The sequence below is a fragment of the Gossypium hirsutum genome, chromosome A04 (genome assembly GCF_007990345.1).
Source record: "Gossypium hirsutum isolate 1008001.06 chromosome A04, Gossypium_hirsutum_v2.1, whole genome shotgun sequence".
Taxonomy (NCBI): domain Eukaryota; kingdom Viridiplantae; phylum Streptophyta; class Magnoliopsida; order Malvales; family Malvaceae; genus Gossypium; species Gossypium hirsutum.
The window spans coordinates 85,436,601-85,459,891 of NC_053427.1; the positions used below are offsets into that span (position 1 = coordinate 85,436,601).

General features: G+C 33.7%; 2 protein-coding genes across 7 annotated transcripts; both read left to right on the top strand.

Moving 5' to 3' along the window:
• The first annotated feature begins 3,041 nt into the window (after nucleotides 1–3,041).
• LOC107945158 (pre-mRNA-processing protein 40A) lies at nucleotides 3,042–20,512 on the top strand. 6 transcript variants are annotated; one of them, XM_016879021.2, is made up of 31 exons: nucleotides 3,082–3,214; nucleotides 4,179–4,258; nucleotides 4,548–4,627; nucleotides 4,787–4,855; nucleotides 4,962–5,282; nucleotides 5,369–5,560; nucleotides 5,701–5,762; nucleotides 6,164–6,233; nucleotides 12,604–12,656; nucleotides 12,736–12,793; nucleotides 12,895–13,244; nucleotides 13,332–13,401; nucleotides 13,492–13,587; nucleotides 13,677–13,745; nucleotides 13,836–13,913; nucleotides 14,063–14,149; nucleotides 14,242–14,276; nucleotides 14,410–14,515; nucleotides 16,180–16,260; nucleotides 16,339–16,431; nucleotides 16,529–16,582; nucleotides 16,669–16,785; nucleotides 16,877–16,975; nucleotides 17,308–17,355; nucleotides 17,442–17,534; nucleotides 17,866–17,973; nucleotides 18,055–18,119; nucleotides 18,506–18,608; nucleotides 19,027–19,317; nucleotides 19,405–19,539; nucleotides 20,082–20,512. In XM_016879021.2, the coding sequence occupies exons 4-30, from the start codon at nucleotides 4,814–4,816 to the stop codon at nucleotides 19,537–19,539; spliced, it is 2,976 nt and encodes a 991-aa protein (XP_016734510.1). In that variant the 5' UTR covers nucleotides 3,082–3,214; nucleotides 4,179–4,258; nucleotides 4,548–4,627; nucleotides 4,787–4,813; the 3' UTR covers nucleotides 20,082–20,512. The 6 variants fall into 6 exon arrangements, with proteins under 6 accessions (XP_040967554.1, XP_040967555.1, XP_016734511.1 ...); XM_041111621.1 differs by lacking the exon at nucleotides 20,082–20,512 and having other exon boundaries at nucleotides 3,067–3,084; nucleotides 19,405–19,740; XM_041111620.1 differs by lacking the exons at nucleotides 4,548–4,627; nucleotides 20,082–20,512 and having other exon boundaries at nucleotides 3,042–3,084; nucleotides 19,405–19,740.
• A 924-nt stretch (nucleotides 20,513–21,436) lies between these two features.
• Nucleotides 21,437–23,110, top strand: LOC121228258 (cysteine-rich and transmembrane domain-containing protein WIH1). Its single transcript, XM_041111622.1, has 3 exons — nucleotides 21,437–21,629; nucleotides 21,730–21,895; nucleotides 22,557–23,110. Exons 1-3 carry the CDS (start codon nucleotides 21,581–21,583, stop codon nucleotides 22,600–22,602), a joined length of 261 nt encoding a protein of 86 aa, XP_040967556.1. The 5' UTR covers nucleotides 21,437–21,580; the 3' UTR covers nucleotides 22,603–23,110.
• Nucleotides 23,111–23,291: the final 181 nt, after the last annotated feature.

Here is a 23,291-nt window from a genome sequence, read left to right on the forward strand (position 1 = left end):
CATGTCCTAATTTTTGTCCATGAGCTTAAAATTGGTCAAATTGTTATTTAAACCCTCCTAATTAATATTCCAAAGTAATTTCATACTAAAAACTTCTAGAATGCAAGTTTTGTAAATTATTCAATTTAGTCCCTAACCTCAACTTAAGCACTTTATGCATGGAATTTCATCACGAAATTTTCAAACAATCATGCAATCATACCATGAACCTTAAAATAATAATAAAATAAATTTTTCTACCTCGAATTTGTGGTTTCGCAACCACTATTCCGTTTAGGCCCTATTTTGGGATGTTACATGTTAGGTCTTTTTGAAGGAGGGAATGATGTTAATAGGAAGGAAAAGAGGCATATTACTTCAATGGAGTTGGATGAGGTGATGGAGAAGGTTGAAGAGGTTGGGGAGAGATTAAAGTATAAAATGAAGAAAGGCAAGAGAGGGATTTCGGGATTGGAGAAAAGGAGGATGGTGTCGATTGTGGAAGTGGCGGAGATTGCAGAGTTGTTTGTTTTGTTTGAGGTTAAGGTGGTTGAAGGCATGGTGGAGTTTGATGAAGGGCAATGGTTGGATTTAGAAGGCAGCCTTAGAGACATTTGCTTAGATTTAGAAGGCAACCTTAGAGACATTTGCTTATTGGGATAATTATGTTGTGAGGTGATGGTTTTATTTTTTGTAGTGTATGAAAGTTTTTTTTTCATTCCTTTATTCTTTCAGTGAATTATTTCAAGGTTGGTAAGGTTTAATTTTAGCATGAATAAATGTAAATATGATTTTAACTAATTTGATTTTTAGTTGCTGAATAAAAGTTTCTTTTGTTGATTTCTTGATAGCTTTTTATAGATTTCTGAAATTTGATATTGAGGAAGAAAGTTATGGTGAAGAAGAAGATGAATAGTAGTGAGTCCAAAATTGAAAACAAAAAGAGAATATATGGCATGCTAAGTCAATCATCATTATGGAATTTACGGTTGAGTGACTAAAATGAAAAAAAATTCTAATGGTGGTGACGAAATTGAAATAATTCATTTTTGGGTGACTAAAATGAAAGCATCTTAAAATTGAGTAGCCAACTAATTAGTTTACATTTTATTTTTTATACATCACGTCTAAAATAAACTTTTTAAAATTTTAGCAACATTTTTAAATTGTTAGTTGGTGGATCTGTCAATAGCAGAATGGTGGAGTTATGTTTGATTCATGGTATCATTAATCGTGAATGGAAGGTGCACATTCTTCATGTTCCAAGATCCCAAAACGCGGTTGTTGATCATATGACAAGGCTTGCATTATCTGGTCCTCTAAGTCTAGTCATTTTTGAAGAGCTTCCAATTTCGGTCCAAAGACTTCTATTAACTGATAAAAAGAAGATGTGTGTTCTTTTCTACTACAAATAAAATTGACAACATTTTTAGCATTTTAAGTCAATCTTCACAAAAAAAACCTTTTTAACTACCTCTTAAGATGGATATTACAGTGTAAATACTTCAACCAAATGACACGTTATCTTTTATAGTTTCATTTTAAATAACATTTTATATTTTTTTTTATTATTTTATCATGATTTCTATTACGCTTCCTGTAGAGTTAATTGAATTTTTTACTAAATTATAAAGTTTGAAGATTAAAATTATAAATTAGTCAATTGCAATGGAATTAAATTTAAAGATTAAAATATAATCTATATACAAAAATGCATTACATTTAGTAAAGAAGTAAATGACCTTCCTTATAGATATACTGGGGTCACAAATAGATAGGTTTTAATTTCTTTATGGGAAGAGTAGCTGCTAAATTAATATTTAAGTTTTTTATTTTCAATTTAATAAATAGTTTTTTTAATATATATTTAATAAAACATATGATATATGTATTCATTTTCATTTAAACCTATTTATTTATTTGCATGTAGGTGTTATCATATCATTTAACTGTATATATCTATACAAAGATAAATTTTTTACATACTTCATGTCTGTTTTAGAATTCATGTTTGGGGTTCGTGGCTATCTATTTTAATAATGGTATTTTTAAGATTCAAACTTGAGTTATCTCATTGAAAGTGCAATATGTCTTACCATTGCACCCAACTACTTATTGGCATAAGAATAATTATTTGGTATACTTACATTAACTTATTTTAATTTTATCATATATTATTATGTTGTATTTTATTTTATTGAAAAATGACATGCAAAATCTCAACTCTACTTGCCTTTTTCATATATATAAATATCATATTTTATTTGATGTAAGAGATTATTTGGTATAAATAAAAATATTAATACGAGCGGGATGAAAGAAGTTCGATATCTTTTAAACAAAATATGAAGTTTGAGTTTTCTGATTATGGATGAAAAAAAAATAGTGCTAAAAGATATTTTCCTCAAATTACAGATAACTCAACATGGTTATTAGATACTAAAAAGTCCCAACTATAATAAAATAAGAAAAACTACTATTAAATTATTAGTAAGTTTATAAAATATCACTAAATTATTTGAGAATTTTTGTTTAAGTCACTATATTATTCAAATTTTTTTACTTAGCCATTAGACTGTTAATATTTTTTAAAAGTTTGACTAGCAAGCTCTAAATAACGATTTGACGACTAGTATCCATTGACTAGTAGAAGAACATATATTAAATTCGAGTCAATCTGATGGTTAGTGTTGAAAATCAAATAAGAAAGCAGTTTTAATTTTAGTTTACAAATTCATGAAGTTTAAAATTATTTCATGAGAAAAAAACCTAAACTATGAAAGAGACTGGAAGGAGAGCTTTCAGTTGGTGTAGGCGTTGAATAGAAAAAATCATATAACAACAATTTGAACAATTCAGTGACTTAAACAAAAACTTTCGAATAGTTTAGTAACCATTTTGTAACTTTTGAAGTTAAGTAACTAAAATATAAATTTATTAATAATTTAGTGACCTTGGGTGTAGTTTAACCAAGAAAATATAAAACATCAAATAAGTCAAAATTGTAAAAGTATAGGAGCCTATTAGCAATTTAGCCATCATTTCTGATTCATCCCAGGAACGAAAAGTAGAAAGAACACAAAGGAGGCGCGCGGCTATATAAAAGTATTCTGCAGTTCCTTCATCCTTCTAAATTATTTTTCAGTGTAGTCACTTTCTTCGATTCACCTCACTCGTCTATTTATTTTCTATTATATAGTTATGCTTTATCTCCTTCACTAGCCTACGCTACAAAGTACGTTTTTATTTCAAATTTTCTTTTTAATCAGCCGCCCATTTCAAATTGCAGAGTGATATTTGAATTAGTTTGGTCATTAGGGCTGCGAATGTTTTTGTTGTTGTCTTTTTTAGTTCTTTGTTTGGGTTTTGGCATGCAATGATTTTGATTTTTGGGGTAATTGAGGAATCTGGGTTTTTGTTTGGATGGAATCAGTTAAAACCTAAACAAATTGATTTCATTTATCAACATTCTGGTTACTGTTTAAATGCTCTACCCAATGACTCAAAATTTGATCTTTCCATTGTTTCTTTGTATTTTGGGTATATGAAACTAATTGAGTCATATGCATAATGCATGTATGACTCTTTGTACATTTAGTTTTAGTTTTTATTTATAGAATCAATGGATGCCCAATAGGGATTTTATAGATGTATGTATTTTGCCGTTTTAGGTTTTCTACGGGTTTAATTAGACGTCTCTGGTTCTTGGTATTTTTGCAATGCTTTCTTGTTTTTGTTAATCTAATTAGTCTTAATCTAATTAGTCTTTTGATCAACTTTGTTATCAGTCAAGAGAAGAAACGAAATGGCAACTTAGAGTTTCTTAGACATGCATGTTCAAGGTGGACAAGTATATATATACTTGGTTTTTAATTATGCCTTTCTACTGAATTTGATGCAACCCTTTATTGTCTCAATTGCAAGTGAAAAGTTTTAATGCTTAATTACCTTTATAAGTTTGAACCTTGAACTGGTTTTAAGGGTTTTTATATTTTCTCTCAGCATTGCCTTTTGTTATTATCAGGACACTTAAGATAAAATCTGTATGATCTCTTAGGTGGTGAAAAAAAATGAGAAATATATGTTTGTAAAAGTGTTAAAAACTGGCCAAGCGCTAGGAGTAGACTATCTAACTCTTTTAGGCTTTCCAATTTTTATTTTGATTAGACTTATGATGAAAATATTATCTTATTCAACAGCTGACAAAAGGGAAGCAAGAAGCATTTGTATCTAAAGTTCATGGTGGAGCAATCATCTTGTTGTTTTGAGCTTTTAGTTGGTAGGATCATTAATTCATGTTTGATTTTTACTTTCCTTCATGTTTTCTATTGGACCTTGTGCAATTTGTAGGAGTCACTCAATTATATTTGACTATTTTCATGAAGTTTCTCAGTTTCATTCTTTCATTAATCTTTCTGAAAACACATGGTTTTTGGCCCTAGTTGCTGTTATTTTGCAAACTCTCTTCCCTCTCTAGATGCTGCTTAAAGGGGAAAAAAGGGTTGCTCTGTTTTCATATGGAGGCTTCTAAGATGATCATGATGGTTGTTTGTTTTGTACTGATTTAGGCTAACCAGATTGCTGAGATGGCCAATAACCCTCAGGTCTACTGGTAGCATGTGATTGAAATAATGTTTTTCTGATAGAGGTTGGTGTGAATGTGGTTATGAAAAAGATTTTTTCTTCACTGGGCTTATGTAACATTCATAACAATCTTCCCACGAGCACTGTGACTAGTTTTATTTTCCTCAGCTAGAAGTGGCCATGCTACAAATAGATGCTAATTGCTTCACTTTTCTTGAATTAGCCTCACCCGCCTCCTAGCGTTGGCTCAATGGACCCTTCACAAAATTTCCCCCCACCTATGACTGGTCAGGTAATAACTTTTCTTTCAGTTATTCCTAATGTTGATGTCATATTATTCAGTGCTATCTATCTAAACTCTTTTTCAATTTATGTGTGGGTGTGTATATATTATGCAGTTCCGACCTGTTGTTCCGTCTCAGCAGCCACAACAATTTGTTTCAGTGCCTCCTCAGCAGTTTCAACCCGTTGGCAGAGGAGTTACTGTGATGAATGCTGGATTTCCTTCTCAGACCCCACAACCCCAATTTCCTCAAGTAATGCAGCAATTACCTGCTAGACCAGGCCATATTCTACCTCCGCCACCCTCAGCTTCATTGCCAGCTGCTCAGCCTAATCAACATGTTAATCCAGGGGCATCGGTGCCTCAACCTAATATTCAAGCTCCAAACAACTATTTTCCTGGGGTCCCAGCATCACACCTCTCTTCATCATATACCGTAAGTGATTGAGAATTTACTGTATTTAATGCTACAATTATTTTGTAGAGTTTTTACCTTGATTTTCTACATTCATGTTCTTGCAGTTTGCACCGTCTTCTTATGGCCAGGTAACGGTGTCTCATAATGCCATGGCTCAATATCAACCCATGGCACAATTGCAGGCACCTAATGTTCCTGTTGGAGGCCAGGTGGGTATCCATGTGAGTCAGAGTACTTCTGTCACATCTGCACAGCAAATTGGTGAACATCCTTCTGCTTCCACAGCTACTATTCCGGTAAGGACATTCATTTGCCTCCAGCATTTTCTACACATCTAAACCAAACACTTTTACTTGTTATATTTCTTCTGCTGCTATTTGTGCGAGTACCACGTTAAGCTGACAAAGTTGTGAACTTTCTGGCTCCTATCCTTCAGCCGAAGCCCACTGAAGAGGCTTTAACAGACTGGATTGAGCACACTTCTGCAAATGGACGAAGGTACATAGTACTCTAGGTTTGGGCTGCTAATAGATGAGTGCTTAAGGCTGGGATTTTGGTTTCAGTAGTGTAAAAAGGTTATATTGTATATTTGAGATGATTGCTTTGTGAGAATGTGGTGGGAATAAGGTATCCTACCAACTTAATTGACATGACTCCTGAAATACTCATTTTCCCTTGTTTGTAATGGTGTTTAGAGAATGTCCAATGTCCATCCAAAACAGGCTGCTTCTTATATCTTGGGTCAATTAATACTACATAAAAAATTACTAGATGTATTTGTTAAGACATTGCCGTTTTTAGCATAGGATTTTACCTATGCATTTTTCTACTTCGTATCCATCGCTTGCACTCTTTATTCTTGTATTTATTTAACCATGGATCCATTTTACCATATGCAGGTATTATTACAATAGGAAGACACGGCAATCTAGTTGGGAGAAGCCATTGGAATTGATGACACCGATTGAGGTTAGTAATGCTAAAGATACAGCTTTTTCTATATTTTTCAGTCTCTGGTTTCTTGCTTATACTATTAAACTGTGTTAGATCCATTGTCCCTTGTATTTTATCTGTTCCAGCCTTCGTGGCAAGTACTTTGCATGATGAGAAAATTAATCTAGGTCCAATGTGGAAATGTATTTCGTTAGCTTGCTTGTAAAGATTGGAATCAAGATTTCCAAGTGCTCACTAATGATTTTTAGCTCCTCAGTCCTTAGTTCTCGCTGTTTTTACAGAACTAGTAGAATTGACTGCCAAAATGTTGTGTTGTTAGGGGTTATTTGGAGAAGCTTTTGTCTATGTCTAGCTTTGATGGAGGAAAATAAATCTTGTACAGAGCATTTTGTCCTTCATCAAGTTTTACTTGATTTTTATGACTGAACCTTTAGAACTTGAGTTCTTTTTCTTTTTCTTTTTTTTTTTAATTTGTAATTTGTTGAAAGTCTCACTTTCTTGCTTGTCATTAGCTTTCTCATTGTTTCCTCTCTTTCTTTAATTATGCATAATAATTAGCTATTCTGCTCTTTGTCACAAAAAATAAGAATTCATGGGCAATGCTCTAGTAATTTTGACCAATACATCCTGATGAGGCTCTTTAGCATTTGTTTCACTTGCTAGAGATTTCCTGGAGAATGGTTTTGAATTATGTGGTAGTAATCACCATGATGCTTGTGTATTCTCATATAATTTTCTTTCTGCAACTTTCTACTTCAAAAGCATTCTTTTCTGCCTGAGTACTTAAAAAGGTATTTTGTTATTTATATTTTGCTGGTATCCGTGCATGTTAAGTTGTATTAGTCAAATGGTACGTTCTTTAAAGCTCATCTATTGTTATATCTTTAAATTTCTTGTATGACTTCCATAGCTTTAAAGGTGCTTACAGGTACATGCTGTGCTACTCTATTGAGAGGTAGGATATGGTGTGGGTCTTTGCTGCTTGCTCTACCTACTTTTTATCATGAATGTTAGTAATTCTGTCATTCATATTCTTTTCTAGATTCTTTCATTCTATAGAAGGATTGCGTGTTAATCTTTTGGTAAGTGTTGTTTACCATTTTTCATCTGTAAAAGCTGCAGTGCACTTCACTCCTAAGTTTGGTGCCATCTTTGCATGGCCTGATAAAGTAACATTTTTATCTGATTCCCTAAAAAAACTAAAATTTAATAGATTAGAAATGTGGCCATTAGTTATCATGCCTATGATTTTGCTTTTGAAGGTGAAGGCCGACTTTTTGCTTCTACTTCATTTGTTTTTTTAAAAAAATCCCATTGAAGACAAATAATTTAGTGGAAGGTAGAGAAATGGCTTTAAGGTTGTCATCTTAGTTTCTCACTTTTCTTCTAATGGAAGATTTCCTTTTTGTTGGGATGGCTTTTGAAGAATATGTTATGGTAAATCATCTTTGCTTCACCTGGAAGATTCATTCAATCTTGAAGGTCATGAAATTTAATAACCAATGATATAAATGGATGGATTTATGAAAGTGATGGTGAAAAGAGATAGGTGCTGAAAAGAGAGGTCTTTTTCCATTCAGAAATTTATATATAGCATTTTGCTTGTTCTTCCTTGTTATTTGGATTAAATGAAAGCAGTGTAGGTTTGCCTAAATTTGAACTGAACAAGTTTAGGAAGAAGAATTATTCTTATTTTTTCTAATCTGACTATAGCCTTTTAAAGAATAGCAGGAAAAATAAAAAGGAAATAATCTCTAGAAATTAGCCTATCCCTAAAAATTAGTAATTTGATTATGGCTAATAGTACAAGGAAATTCCTAGAACTAAGGTAGAAAATCTGCTTAATTTAAGGAATTCCAACACTCCCCCTCAAGCTGGAGTGTAGATGTTAATCAAACCCAGCTTGCCCATAATTTCTTCGAACATTTTTCTGCTCAAGCTTTTGGTTAACACGTCTGCTACTTGTTGTCTTGTGGGTAGATATGAAACACAAACTTCCCCTTTGTTAATTTTCTCCGTAATAAAGGGGCGATCAATTTCCACATGCTTGGTACGGTCATGTTGTACAGGGTTATGAGCTATGCTAACTGCTGCCTGTTTGTCACAGTATAATGTTATAGGTTTTGTATAGGATAATTTTAGTTCTCCCATTAGCCGTTGTAACCACATTCCTTCACATATACCGTGGGACAAAGCTCGATATTCAGATTCAGCACTGCTGCGTGCCACAACAGATTGCTTTTTACTCCTCCATGTCACGAGATTACCCCAAACATAGCTGCAGTAACCGCTTGTGGAGCGCCTGTCATTAACTGCCCCTGCCCAGTCTGCATCAGTGTAGACTTCTATGCTTCGATTTACATCTTTCTTGAAATGCAACCCCTTACCAGGAGTCCCTTTTAAGTATCTCAATATCCTATAGGCAGCTTCCAAATGTTTCTCCCTAGGAGCATGCATAAATTGACTTATAACACTTGCTCCAAAAGCTATGTCCGGACGAGTGTGAGAAAGATAGATAAGTTTTCCCACTAACCGTTGATATCTCCCCCTGTCTACCTCTTCTCCATTCTTATTAGTTCCTAATTTAAGGTTGGGTTCCATAGGAGTCTCGGCTAGTTTGCAACCCAACAGTCCGACTTCAGAAAGTAGATCAAGAACATACTTTCTTTGAGAGATTGAAATACCTGCCTTTGACCTTGCTATCTCCATTCCTAGAAAATATCGAAGATTCCCCAAATCTTTAAGTTGAAACTCAAGACTTAAGAACTCTTTTAGTCTTTCAATTTCAATAGAATCATCCCCTGTCAATATTATGTCATCTACATAGACAATGAGAATACAACACTTCCCATTATCCGAGTGTTTGTAGAATAAGGTGTGATCAGCTTGACCTTGAGTATAATGTCTACTAGTCATGGCTTTGGCAAAACGATTAAACCAAGCCCTAGGGGATTGCTTTAGTCCATACAAGGACTTCTTCAACTTGCATACTTGGCCCTTGCTTCCTTCGAATCCAGGCGGAAAATCCATGTAGACTTCTTCGTTTAATTCTCCATTGAGAAAAGCGTTCTTTACATCCAATTGGATCAAAGGCCATTCTAAGTTGACAGCAATTGAGAGAAGCACTTGAATAGTATTCAATTTGGCCACCGGTGCAAATGTTTCCTCATAGTCCAACCCATATGTTTGAGTGAAACCCCTGGCCACAAGTCTAGCCTTGTATCGATCAATGCTCCCATCTGGTTTAAATTTTGTGGTGAAAATCCACTTACAACCCACGGTCTTCTTCCCAGTAGGTAGTTTAGATATTTCCCAAGTTCCATTGTCTTCAAGAGCCTTTATTTCTTCCAACACAGCTTGCCTCCATTTGGTTGACTTAAGAGCCTCTTCTATGTTTTTTGGAGTTTTGATAGAGTCAACATTAGAAACAAAGGCATTGTAGGATTTAGACAAGTTTCCATAGAATACAAACCGAGAAATGGGATGTTGAGTGCAGCTCCTAGTGCCCTTTCTTACTGCAATTGGAAGATAGATGGAAGATGAAGGAGGTGAAACTTCTTCCTCAAGACAGTCCTCGGGTAAAGATGGCATTGGCACTGCTGTTTCTGTTTCAGGCAGCTGATGTCTCTGAGAGTATACACGAAGCCCCTGAGTTTTTTCTTGTTGTTTTTCAGAATGAGTGGGCTGTTTTTCTTCATTAGTATGGTTAATCACCCTTGTTTCTTGTTGCTGAACAGTGGAGATAGGAAAAACAGGTTCCAAAACAGGAAAAACAGGTTCCAAAACAGGAAAAACAGTGGCTGTAGGATTTTCAGCAGGTTTTGTAGTGGTGGTAGGGCTGATAGAGTCTTGAGGTATAATGAGAAGATTGCTCAAGGTTTCATCTTCACTAAGTATCTCCCCCTGAAGATGAGAGGCTGAAAAATATGGCTCGTTTTCGAAGAAAGTAACATCAAGGGACACAAACATCCGGTGTAAGGTTGGAGAGTAGCACTTGTACCCTTTTTGTGTAGGTGAGTAACCAATAAAGACACAAGTGTGGGCTCTAGGATCAAGTTTAGATCGGTTAGGTTGATGGTTGTGGACAAATGCTTTGCAACCAAATGTTTTGGTTGGGAGATTAGGAACACGAAACAAGGGAAAATTTTTTGAAGAGTATGTAAAGGTGTTTGAAAGTTTAATACCTTAGATGGGAGTCGGTTTATAAGATAACAAGCAGTGAGGACAGCTTCTTCCCATAAATACTTTGGTACACCCATAGTAAACATAAGAGCACGAGCCACGGCTACAAGGTGTCTATTTTTCCTCTCGGAAACCCCGTTTTGTTAAGGGGTGTCAGGACAAGAACTTTGATGTATGATTCCTTGCTTCAGAAAGATAAGGACTTAGGATAGAATTAAAATACTCTCTCCCATTATCAGTTTTAAGGGTGTGAATTTTTGAATTGAACTGGGTTCGAATCATTGAATGAAAATTTTTGAAGACTCTAGAGACTTTGGATTTTTCTTTAAGGAGATAGATCCAATAAACTCTAGTGTGGTCATCAATGAAAGTTATGAACCACCAAGCCCCTGTGATGTTTTTTACTCGACTGGCTCCCCATAGATCACTGTGGATTAAAGAGAAAGGTTGAGATTGAAAATAAGGTTTCAAAGGATAAGGGACACGAGTGTGTTTAGACAGTTGGCAAACTTTACAGTTCAATGAACTTATTTTCTTATTTAGAAATAGTAGAGGAAACAATTTCTTCAAGTACATGAAATTTGGGTGTCCTAGTCTACGGTGCCATAGCATGATAGAATCTTCTTTTGATGTAGATAAGGGCATCCCTTCTTGTGAACTGTTTTTGTTCCAAACATATAAGCCATCATCAACTTTAGCAGTGCCAATCATCTTCCCCGATTCCTGTTCCTGAACCACACAACCTAAAGCAGAAAATTCAACAAGTACTTTTTGATCCTTGGTAAGCTTGCTAATTGAGAGTAAATTATAGGAAAGATTTGGAACATGTAAAACTTTATCAAGGGAAAAATTTTCAGTAAGTCTAACTGTCCCAATTCCAGCCACCAGCGAGTAAGATCCATCAGCTATGCGAATCCGAGAGTGATCATGACAAGGTAAATAGTGTGAAACAAACTTAGATTACCTGTCATGTGGTCGGATGCACCCGAGTCTAGTATCCAGGAAGTTGTGATAGGTTCGTGTGTAGTATTTAAAGCAGTACCTTGAATAGCTAGTGACCCACTGGCTGTAGGAGTCCTGAGTAGATTATGAAGAGCCTCAAGTTCAGTTTTGGTTAGCCGAAGTTTATGAAGAGTCTCAGAGGAATTTTCGGTGTCACCCATGGGAGTAGGGTTTCTAACAGAGAAAACAGAACAAGAAAAGAGAAGAAAGAGTAGGATCAACTGAATTCCTGATGCTCTAGATACCATGAACAAGCTTAGGAAGAAGAATTATTCTTATTTTTTCTAATCTGACTATAGCCTTTTAAAGAATAGCAGGAAAAATAAAAAGGAAATAATCTCTAGAAATTAGCCTATCCCTAAAAATTAGTAATTTGATTATGGCTAATAGTACAAGGAAATTCCTAGAACTAAGGTAGAAAATCTGCTTAATTTAAGGAATTCCAACATGAACTGACAACTTCCTATTTCACTCCATTTGGCTAAGATGAGGATATTGAACTTGGAAAGATTGTCAGCTGGTTTAGTTGGGTGCAATTTGCAATGCTAGTTTTATGCAACTTTTTTTTTTTGCTGCTTCATTTAGTAATTTGGGCTGGTTAGAGTCTTTAAAGATATTTAATGCTCCTATCTTTTAAAGTATTCTTCCCATTTTTTAACATCTGTGTTTTAGTTGCTACCTTCTGCAATTGTAGTGTATACAGATACATTATAGAGAATTTGCTGCTGAATCCCTAAAGAATTGAAAAGGTGGCCCAGGAAATGGGAAGGGGAATGTAAAATAGTGGTCTTCTTTGTGGTTTATTGTATCTTTCATTTTTTGTCACAGTAGATTCATAGTGATTATAAATTTTGATGTGAGCTTTTAGTTATTGTTGAAACTTTTCTTATTTGTTTGTTTACTAAATTCTGTCAATGGGCATTCCATTATGCATAAAAGTTGTGAAGGTTGGTGATACACTAGTCTTTTTTCTTATTTGACCTTTGTAAAGTTTCTAATATCGTCTTTACTATTGAAGTTAAACTTATATGATTGTCAAATAATTTTGTTTGCTATTTGATGGAGTTTTGGCCTGGAATGGGAACCCTCTGAGATTTTTCTTCCCTTTTTGAACTTTTTTCTTTTTCCTCCTCTCAATTTATTTTGGTGATTTTCCCCCCAAGAAAGTCGAGTGTCTACTTACCTCTTATCTTCATGACAGAGGGCGGATGCATCGACTAACTGGAAAGAATATACTAGTCCTGATGGAAGAAAGTGCGTAACTAGAATGATTTCTTTTAGGCTTCTATAAAATTTTGGCATTTTTTATCAGATTCCTTTTTGAACATTGCAGGTATTACTACAACAAGGTTACAAATCTATCAACATGGTCACTCCCTGAAGAGCTGAAGGTCTTCTCTTAAAACAACCTTTTAACTTACTATTCCTGTGATTCTTATCATGGCCATGGCCCCTTACCTTCTCTTTTTGCATTGGTGTTATAATATTCAAGTTGGCTCGTGAACAAGTAGAAATGGCGTCTGCCAAAGGACCACAGTCAGAAGTTTCTTCTCATTTTCCAGCTCCTGTACCTCCTGCAAGTAAAGCACAATCTGGTGCTGATACATCGTCTACAATAATTCAAGGAGCTTCCTCAAGTCCCGTTCCAGTGGCACCAGTTCCTTCTACTAGTAAAATTGAATCTGTGGTGGTTTCTGGGTCAGATTTACCTGTTGCAACTTCTTCAACAGTGACCAATGTAGATGTGGTTCAGATAGTTGAGGATACTGTCACACCATCTGTTGCTGTTTCAGAAAGTTCTGAAGTTTCTCTCTCAGTGGCTGATGCTGCTACGACACCGATGTATTGTTATCTTAATTGGTTTTGAGTGATCTTCTTTTAACTTTACATTTTTCATCTTTGAATGATTTTCTGTTCCTTAAATTTTAGGAATAATATCAGCAAAGTTTCTTCTTTGGATATGGTTAGTTCTGAAGGAGTTTCAACACAAAATGCAGATGTATGTGATGGATTTATTCATATTTTCTTCGAGCAATAATTTCTGTATATGCTTAATTGGCAAGATCAGAAGTGATTTCTGTTTTTTCAGGAAACTGTAAAAGATGTGGTAGTGAGTGAGAAAATTAACAATGCATTGGAAGAGAAAGCAATTGATCAAGAATCTTTGACTTATGCCAGCAAGCAAGTATGTAGCAGAATTTTCCATACCCTTCAGCTAATGTTCCTTTTACAGTTCCTGACCCTTATTACTGACAAAGTAATTTTCACTTCTAGGAGGCTAAAGATGCATTCAAAGCTCTTTTGGAGTCTGCAAATGTTGGTTCTGACTGGACATGGGATCAGGTATCAATAGGTAGTTTGAAGTATGTCAATACCGTTAGATGTATTTCTTGCATTTCTGCGAGCATCTGATATTCTAATTGATTATGATAGGCCATGAGAGTAATAATAAACGACAAAAGATATGGTGCTTTGAGAACACTTGGAGAGAGAAAGCAAGCTTTTAATGAGGTAGATCCTTGTACTGTTTTCAGTTTTAGTCACTCTTATTCAGTGTGCATGTAGCTTGATTGGTTTCAAATTAAGTGACAATTTATGTTGTTCATTATATTTTCATCAGGTGTTGTTTATAATTATCATAAAATTTTCCCATTTTTCAGTTTTTGGGTCAAAAGAAAAAACAGGACGCTGAGGAAAGGCGGATTAAACAGAAAAAAGCCCGGGAAGAATATAAAAAAATGTTAGAAGTAAGTTATTTGCCGCACTAGAGATTGTATAATCTCTTTTTACTAGATTTAATTTTTTTCTTACTCTTGTGATAATCATTGATGTTGTACAGGAGTGCTTGGAGTTGACGTCATCCACAAGATGGAGGTTTGTTTGTTTTATTCCCTACTTTAACATTGATAACGTTCTGGTTTGGGTCTTATACGAAGGTTTGGTATAGCATGGGTATTACATGGCAAGTGGTCTTTGCTAATCGGGTTGTTACACTATCATATTTCAGCAAAGCAGTTACTATGTTCGAAGATGATGAGAGGTATAAAGCTGTTGAACGGGAGAAGGATAGGAAGGATTTTTTTGAGAATTACATCGATGAACTCAGGCAAAAGGTCTTTTTTGGCCCTTTAACTCTCATTTATTTCGGCTGGTGTGTCTCTAAAATGTATATTACCCTCTCATTTATCTGCTAAAACTAGTGCTTTTGGTACATACCAATATGCTTGATTATTTGTGTTTACATGGATGCATGTGCATGCATCACACGTTGTTTGTCTCCTTCCAACTGTAAGCCAAACATCGGTTTGAGATTGTCTGTACTCAAGCCCTATATTCCTGCTCATTGTTTTACCCTGTGATTCCATAAAACTATGCTGTTGGCCCTCTTTTTTAAAGGAGAAAACCTAGGAAAATTGAAAATACTTGAACTTCTAAACACCTTAGTAATCATGTAATCATTTATCTTGGATGAGTTTAGTCGACATAAGCTAAGTTGTGTGTTTATATTTAGGCTTAATTCACGATTTAGACCCTAAAGTGTACTCATTTTCCCACTTTGGTACCTCACGTATCAATTTCCCCTATTTTGGTCCATTTTGTAAGGCCGTTAAAAAAAGATCTGTTAGGCCACTTTGGCCAATGGAAAAGTGCCACGTGTCTTTTTTGGCTATTGGAATAGTGCCATGTAGGCAATTAGATTTATTTAAAATAAAAATATTAAATTTAAATTAAAAAATAGAAAATTATAATATTAAATATTTAAATACTAAAAAATACTGTTGACTTTGACTGACCATTGATTGGCCTTGACTGACTGTTGACCTGTGTTCCGACCATTGACCAACTATTGACTTGCTTCATGGTGCTATTAGAATACGCCATGTGTCCTTTTTTATTTTTTAATATTATATATATTGTATTGATTAAAATGTAAAAAACATATATAATATATAAAAAATTATAAAAAATTTAATTTTTTTATAAAATTATAAAATATATAATTATATATTTTAAAAAATAAAATAATATATAAAAATTGAAATTTGTTATAAAAATTAAAAAAGTATTTAAATTTCAAGTAATTGCAAAAAAACCTTGAAATTTAAATACCTTTTTAGAATTTTATAAAAAAAATTATTTTGACTTTTTTTACAATTTTAATTTTTTTTTACATTTTTTGTAATAATATTATCAATTTCAACTAATTTCTTTTCAATTGTCGTATTTTTTGTAAATTTTTTTTTTATAATTTATCTATAATTTATTTATTTATTTTCTAGATTTTATATATATTTTTCTGAGTTTTTTATATATTTATTTCCATTTTTCATATTTTTTAATGTGTATATACATTTAATAAAAGAAAATATTTTTTTTAACATAAAGCCGGTACATGGTATTTTGTGATTGGCTATCAGTTTCTTTAACGTCTGTAACAAAAAAAAGGGACTAAAAATTATAACGGAGGCATACTTTAGTATCGAATTGGGAAGTGATTGATACTTTAGGTGCCAAATTGGGACACAAAAAAATTTTTAAGTACCAAAGTGGGAAAATGGGTATACTTCAGGGGTCAAATCATGAATTAAACCTTATATTTATTGATTTAATAGGCCAAAGGTTATGCCATCCTTTGCAAGTGCATTATCGTTTGCTTATTTGATAAATGTCCTCTTTGTGTGTGTTGGAAAATAGACTTTTTAGGCTTTTACCAATTTTGGGACTATGTTTAAAAATTTGTCATGATTTTTTTTTCTTGAATTTGTTTATTGCCCAGGAACGGGTGAAGGCACAGGAGCAGCGTAAGCAGAATGTTATGGAGTACAGACGATTTTTGGAATCTTGTGACTTCATTAAGGTACCTTTAAGCTAGTTTCAAGTTTTGCATTTACGGTTTACATTGGGCTCTGTATGAGGTACTACTATTACACTGTAGGCAAATAGCCAGTGGCGAAAAGTTCAGGACCGCTTAGAGACTGACGAAAGATGTTCACGTCTTGACAAAATTGACCGCTTGGAAATATTTCAGGTAATATACTTCATTTGACCGTCAAGAGTTCTTATTTTCTAATTGTACTTGCATTTTCTGTGTACTTTTCAATTCTAATTTAAGGAAGGTTTTACAGGAATATATACGTGACTTAGAGAAGGAAGAAGAGGAGCAGAGGAGGATACAAAAGGTGACCTCAGTTATATACTTTGGTAATCATACTAGATGTTTGCATTTTGGGGACTATGATCTGATTTGTGTCTTTTATCAAAATAGGAAGAACTGAGGAAGACAGAGCGTAAAAATCGTGATGAGTTCCGCAAGTTGGTGGAAGGACATGTTGCTGCAGCAACACTTACTGCCAAAACCCATTGGCGTGATTATTGCATGATGGTTAGCATAGTTTGATACAGTTTTGGGGGAAAAGTGCACAAGTAGCTATTATCTTGCTTTCTGATGTGTCTTCCATGTCTTTTGTTTTCAGGTTAAAGATTCGCCTCCCTTTCTAGCAGTTGCATCCAACACCTCAGGTCCAACTCCAAAAGATTTGTTTGAAGATGTAGCCGAGGAGCTTCAGAAACAGGTGATTCTCGATCCTTTGTAGTCTGGTTCGTTTTCTGTATTTTACCCTGAAGTTACCACAGTATCTAGTAAACCATTGGCTTTCTTTAGCCTTTTCTGGACTAAAGAGCGGTCCAAATGTTCATGTCTTTTATGAGATGTATTATTTCTCTAGTTTTGTCCGAATCATTGGCTTTCTTTTACTGTGAGACATATGCTGGTGGGGTTTTCATGAAAGATCCTTTTCTAGTGCCTATGAAATTGTTCTTGTGACTGTCTTGGTAATCATGGTTACTTTCATTGAGCAAACAAGTAATACTTGTTATAACTTACCTACGTGTGTTCAATTTACAGTACGATGATGATAAAGTTCGAGTAAAGGATGCAGTGAAGTTGAGAAAGGTGTGGCAGTGGCATTCAACTGTGTTATTTTGTCTTGGTAAAATGCCCTAATGAATTTTTTGTCTAATATTCTGGTATGTTTTCAGATTTGTTTGGCATCAACTTGGACTCTAGAAGACTTGAAGGCTGCCATTTTGGAGGATATTAGCTCTCCACCTATATCGGATGTTAACTTGAAGGTATATGCATGTTTTTGATAGTTCTCATTTGTTTATATACCAAAGTGGTTTTCCAGGGCATGCTGTTGGAATTTAGGGCTGCTCTAAATTTTTTTTTCCTTCTTCATGAACATTTATGTTGCTTATACTTGCATACCATATCGGCGTGGATATGCGTCAAAATGTCTACATTTTCATTGGAATTAGACACATCGGGTAAAGGGTCTGAAAAGAGGGCATGGGTTTCACGGATTCATTGTTCAAACTATGGCATTATTATGTGACTTCAATTGATGTTGAGGTGAGGGAAAACCATCTGGCTATTTAATTGAATTGCTATCTTCAATTGCAGCTGATTTTTGAGGAATTACTTGAAAGGGTCAAGGAGAAGGAGGAGAAAGAAGCTAAGAAGCGTAAACGTCTTGCTGATGACTTCTTTGATTTGTTGCATTCTATGAAGGTAAGGCAGGCTTTCCTTAAAATTTGCTCTAATAGTTCAATTTCTTTTTATTCAATCTATATGATTGTTTAACCTTTGCAGGAGATTACATCATCTTCAGCATGGGAGGATTGCAAACATCTTCTTGAAAGTAGTCAGGAATTCAGGTACTTGCTGGTTAGATTCGATTGTGATAGTTTTAAATAATAACTGTTTATCACGTTGAATCTTTTCTGAGTATTTTCGAGAAGAGTCTTTTTCTTAAGGTTCACAAAGGTTTATTAAATTTGGAAATGCTTGTGTCATTCTCTATCGGTGTCCCAGATCTTGACATGGACCTTCTGAGTTCGGAACTTTTATTAGTTGTTCCTCCATGCTTCTTTTATTTGTTGTTATGATGTCATTTCTGTGAAAATTTATGAACTTGAAGAAATAATAATTACGCTTCTTTCTCTGATGTTTTGCATCAAACTTCCTAAATTTTCCTGAATCATTTTCTGTTCCATCAGATAATTGCTTACTCGAAGATTATTTGTTGAATGCTTGCATGTAGTTCCATTGGGGATGAAGACATCTGCAAGGGGATATTTGATGAATACGTAAAACAGTTGAAAGGAGATGCAAAAGAGAAGGAACGAAGACGGAAAGAAGACAAGGTATTAGTTCAATTTGTATTACATATTTGCATATCATTTCCCCACTTAAAATACGAGCTTTTGTTTTCTTATTGTGAAACAAAGGGAAGTCTATGCTTTGATTTTCATTTGGATTTTGTTTTAGCCATAAATATGTCATTATTCTATTCTTCGTGTGCTCAAGGGTCGTGATACTCTCCAAAGTAACTATATGTACAAAAAATGAGTCCATGATCCTCCTTATTAATGTTTGTTAACACAAAATGATTGTAAAACTGCATAAATCATTTAGTATCTTTTACCCATGTCCAACCATATGTTAGATATGGGTTTTGGACACAGGTAGTTTTGACTATCCAGTCTCCAATTGCTGTTTAGAAGTGTGCAGAAATGAGGAAATGATGATGATTAGTATTATTTTTCATGTTTTGTCCTGCAGGCAAAGAAGGAAAAGGAGAGAGATGAGAGGGAGAGGAGGAAGGCGAAGCATGGAAGGGACAAAGAGAGAGGATACGAAAGAGAAAAGGAGGAACACTCGAGGGAGGGACCTTCAGAAGCACATGGTGATTTAAGTGAAGTTCATGATGAAAATGAAAATAAACGGTCAGGAAAAGAAGACAGCAAGAAACATCGTAAACGACATCAAAGTTCAGTGGACAATTCAAACGAAACTGAAAAAGATCGGACTAAGACCCACAGGCATAGCGGTGATCGCAGAAAATCAAAAAAGGTATTGATATTCACTTGTATTTTATATCCTTGAATTGGCTGCAACTTTGATCTTAGAGCACCTCACTAATGACTGTTACTGCCGCAGCACGCATCGACACCTGAATCCGATAACGAAAGCAGGCATAAGAGACACAAGCGAGACCATCGGAACGGTTCACGTAGAAATCTTGACCCTGAGGAGCTTGAAGACGGAGAATTTGGTGAAAGGGAAAGTCAGTAGGTATTATCATCCTACAAATTTCTAGCTCCTTTTTCATGATCATTTTTTAATGTATTTCAATTTTCAACAATGGAAGGTAGCATGTTTTTAGCAGTTTCTTGATTTTGACAGTGGCAATGTTGTATTAGTATGATAATCAAATAGCTGGTTTATTGATTACAAGTTCTAAATTATCGTAAGGTAATTTCATGTTTGGATAAATTGCTCCTGTTTTTGCTAATCTCTTAGAACTTTTCTTTTTGAAAATTATTATTCGTAATATTAATTTTCTTGTTCCAAGTGATGATTTGCAATAATCTATGTTGGAAATTGGTTAAAAATCTGAAAAAGTTATTTTTTTTCATACATATATATTGAAATCAGTGTTCTATATATATTTGATACACAAACATATATTAAACACAGGTATTTTAGGAAAAAAAAATGAAGGCGACATGCATGCATGCACGCAAGTAATTTAACTTTACGTAATAAGTATATTATTTAAATATAAATAAAATACTAACTTGAAAGTAATACTATTTATTTATAATCTTGGCCAGGGTGTGTACACAAAGAAAGCATGGGAGAAGGTGTAAATGTCACTGTATACGTGACACGCCATGCTTGTATCTATACATCACCTGCCGATTATCGGTAACCATGTATGACGGACGGGCTCCCAAGTTATGACTTGAGCAGCTTCTTAGTCTTGAGACAAGGTGGTGGTGAGAGAGAGAGGGGGGCATTTTGATGCTAGTGATGAAAATCTGGTGGCCGCGAATACGACTGTCAAATTGAGGGCTGGTTACGACGGCCATGGAATGGGACAGGGGAGAGTATGTCAATGTTGGTGGTGGTATTTGGTTTAAATGGGGAGCTTTGCTTCTTGATTTTAAATCTTTCATAGTTTATTTTTTAATGGAAACATGTTAATTATTGTAATAAATAAAATGATTAAAGTGAATTAATTTTCCTTTTGGAGTTATAATTATATTAACAATTTCAATCATATTTTTACTAAATAATTCTGTATCCCATTTAGTTTCATTAATTAATTTTACTATTTCATATATACAGAAAAAATATGGTGTTGTAGTTCAAAGGTTTTTTTTTAGTATATTAACCATAAAAAATATTTTAATAATTCAATAAATTATTTTGCATAGAGTGTTGGTTTTTTAATAATTCAATAAAATATGATGGCTTTGAGACACCTAAAATACTTTTGTTAAAACTTCAATATAAAATTATTTATATAGGATACTAAATATATATATCTTTTAATGATATACATTTTCATAATGTTATATTGCTTTTCAAAACAATTTTATATAATATTATGTTTGTATATGACAATTTTACATACAAAAGTTACATCTTTATAATACGATTGGTTATTAATAATTATAAGGGTAAACTCCATCTAAGATCACGAAATTATTAGTAAGTTTATGTTTTAGTCTTTTAACTTCAAAAATGTTATAAAATGATTACTTATCTATTCGAAAGTTTTCATTTCAATCACCGAATTGTTAAAATTGTTGTTATATGACATTCTCTGTTTGTACCACTTGTTGATGTAATCGATTTTTGCTACTTTAATTTCTTAAAAAAAAGAAAGAAAGTTTACAACCATAATAATTAATAATTAATGATAAGTATTCACTAACTCCAAAACTTATTACTGTTAAATCCAAAAAATGATAAAATAATAATAGTAGGTTTCTAATTTTAAGATTATTTCCAATTATAAGAGGTAAGTTTGTGCTGTTAGTTATTATTAGGCGCAATTAACACCCATAATCTGCTAATTTAATCTACACATCATTTTTCCCTTTTTAAAACCCTACTATTAATACTCTCCTATTTTCCTTCCTTTTTGGCTCATAACATTTTCTTTTCAACTTTCTCTCCTACATTTTCCTAGGAAAAAGGAAAAAAGAAAAAAAAAACTTTCTATTCAAATAAAAGAAAACAAAAGAAAGAAAAGTAAAATATCTCTCTCTCTGTCTTTTTTTTTTTTTACGTAAAGTATTTGCAAATAATATAAAAAATAATAATGAGTTATTACGATCATAAACCACCTCCCGTTGGTGTTCCTCCTCAATGTTAGCTTTCGTTTTCTTTTTCTTATAATATCTTGACCATTGTGATTGAATGTAATTGCTTGTCATTTATTTTTAAATTTTTTTGTGGATTGAATTATAGGTTATCCACCACCGGGATATCCACCGCAACAAACTTATCCACCGGCAGGGTATCCACCGCCAGGATATTCTCCTCAAGGATACCCTCCTCAAGGATACCCTGCTCAGGGATACCCTCCTCCTTATGCTCCTCAAGAGCAAAAGCATTTTGGTTGCTTACAGGGGTGGTAAGCTCCTCATTCTATACACACGTGTGTATATATATATGGTTATATTAGGAATACTTACCAATTCAATTAAGCATCTACTTTTCAATAAAACAAATATATTTTTCACTATAAACATTTTTATATATTTTCCCAAGACATCGCTAAGTCGACCATCACATATAAAGACCTCATTTTGTTAACCTCGAAGATAACCTTATCAAAGTATTGCATGACTATGGTCACATAAACCATACATGACCTACACATGACTTTATGCAACCCAAAATTGTTTTATGGGACTTGAGGGTTGTATAAACCACTGTATATGATATTGAAAAGATTTTTATTCTCTCGATATAATCTATCAATCTCAGAGATAACCTTATCAAAGTGTTACATGACTACGAACGCATAAGCAATACATTACCTATACGTAACTTCATGCGCCCACACGGCTGTATAAATCACCCTTTATGATCTGGGACTTCTTCAATCTCTCGGCACAAGAAAATCATGAGAAAGGGGGAGTTTCCTCCTGCTCTTACAGGTCCACTTACAACTTTCGGCTTTCAAACGAACTGCCATCAATCGTTAAACCCATATTTGACCATAAAAAACATAAATAATTATAATTTAAACCCTTTGAATTCTAACTTTTTATTATTATTTGCATTTGCAGTTTGGCAGCTCTTTGTTGTTGCTGCTTATTGGATGCTTGTTTTTGAGGAACCAACGTGGAATCAAATGGCATAAACTCAAATACTTCAAATCCTCGTTGTTATGTTGCAAAAAAAAGCAAGAACAAAAAAAAAAAAAAAACCTCTCGTTAAGCATCAATAATTGAACCTTTGCATGTATTTCAACTTTTTTTTAAAAATAAAACGTAGTAGTATTTTCCATTTTATTTACTCTTTAATCTGAAAGTTCATGCATTTGAGCTCGCACCATTGTGGATATGTAAAGTTCGATGAAAAGAAAAAAGAAAAACAATTCGAGAAACAAGCTGACAATCAAAGGTGTCCATGGGTCAGGTTACTTGGTCCGGCTCGAAGATCAGCTTGAAAAATGAGAGAGGTTTGGGCTAAGCCTCGCGTAAGGATTTCTGGTCCAGCTCGACTCGAAATTGCAAAAAAGAAAAAATTATGTTGTTTTGTCACTATTTTGCTATCATTCTTTTATTATGTTGTTACTATTTTGTTATTATTTTTCGGATATTATATAACCCTAGTTTTATTGTTAATTTTATTACTTTTTAGATGCATTTACTTACTAAGTTGCATCTATATATTAGTATTATTTAAGTAAAAATATTTTTTTAATATTTTTTTAATTTGTTGGGAAATATTTATTTTAATATTTACAGTGTATTTAATGTATTATATTTTAATTTTTTAAATATAAAAAATAAAATAAA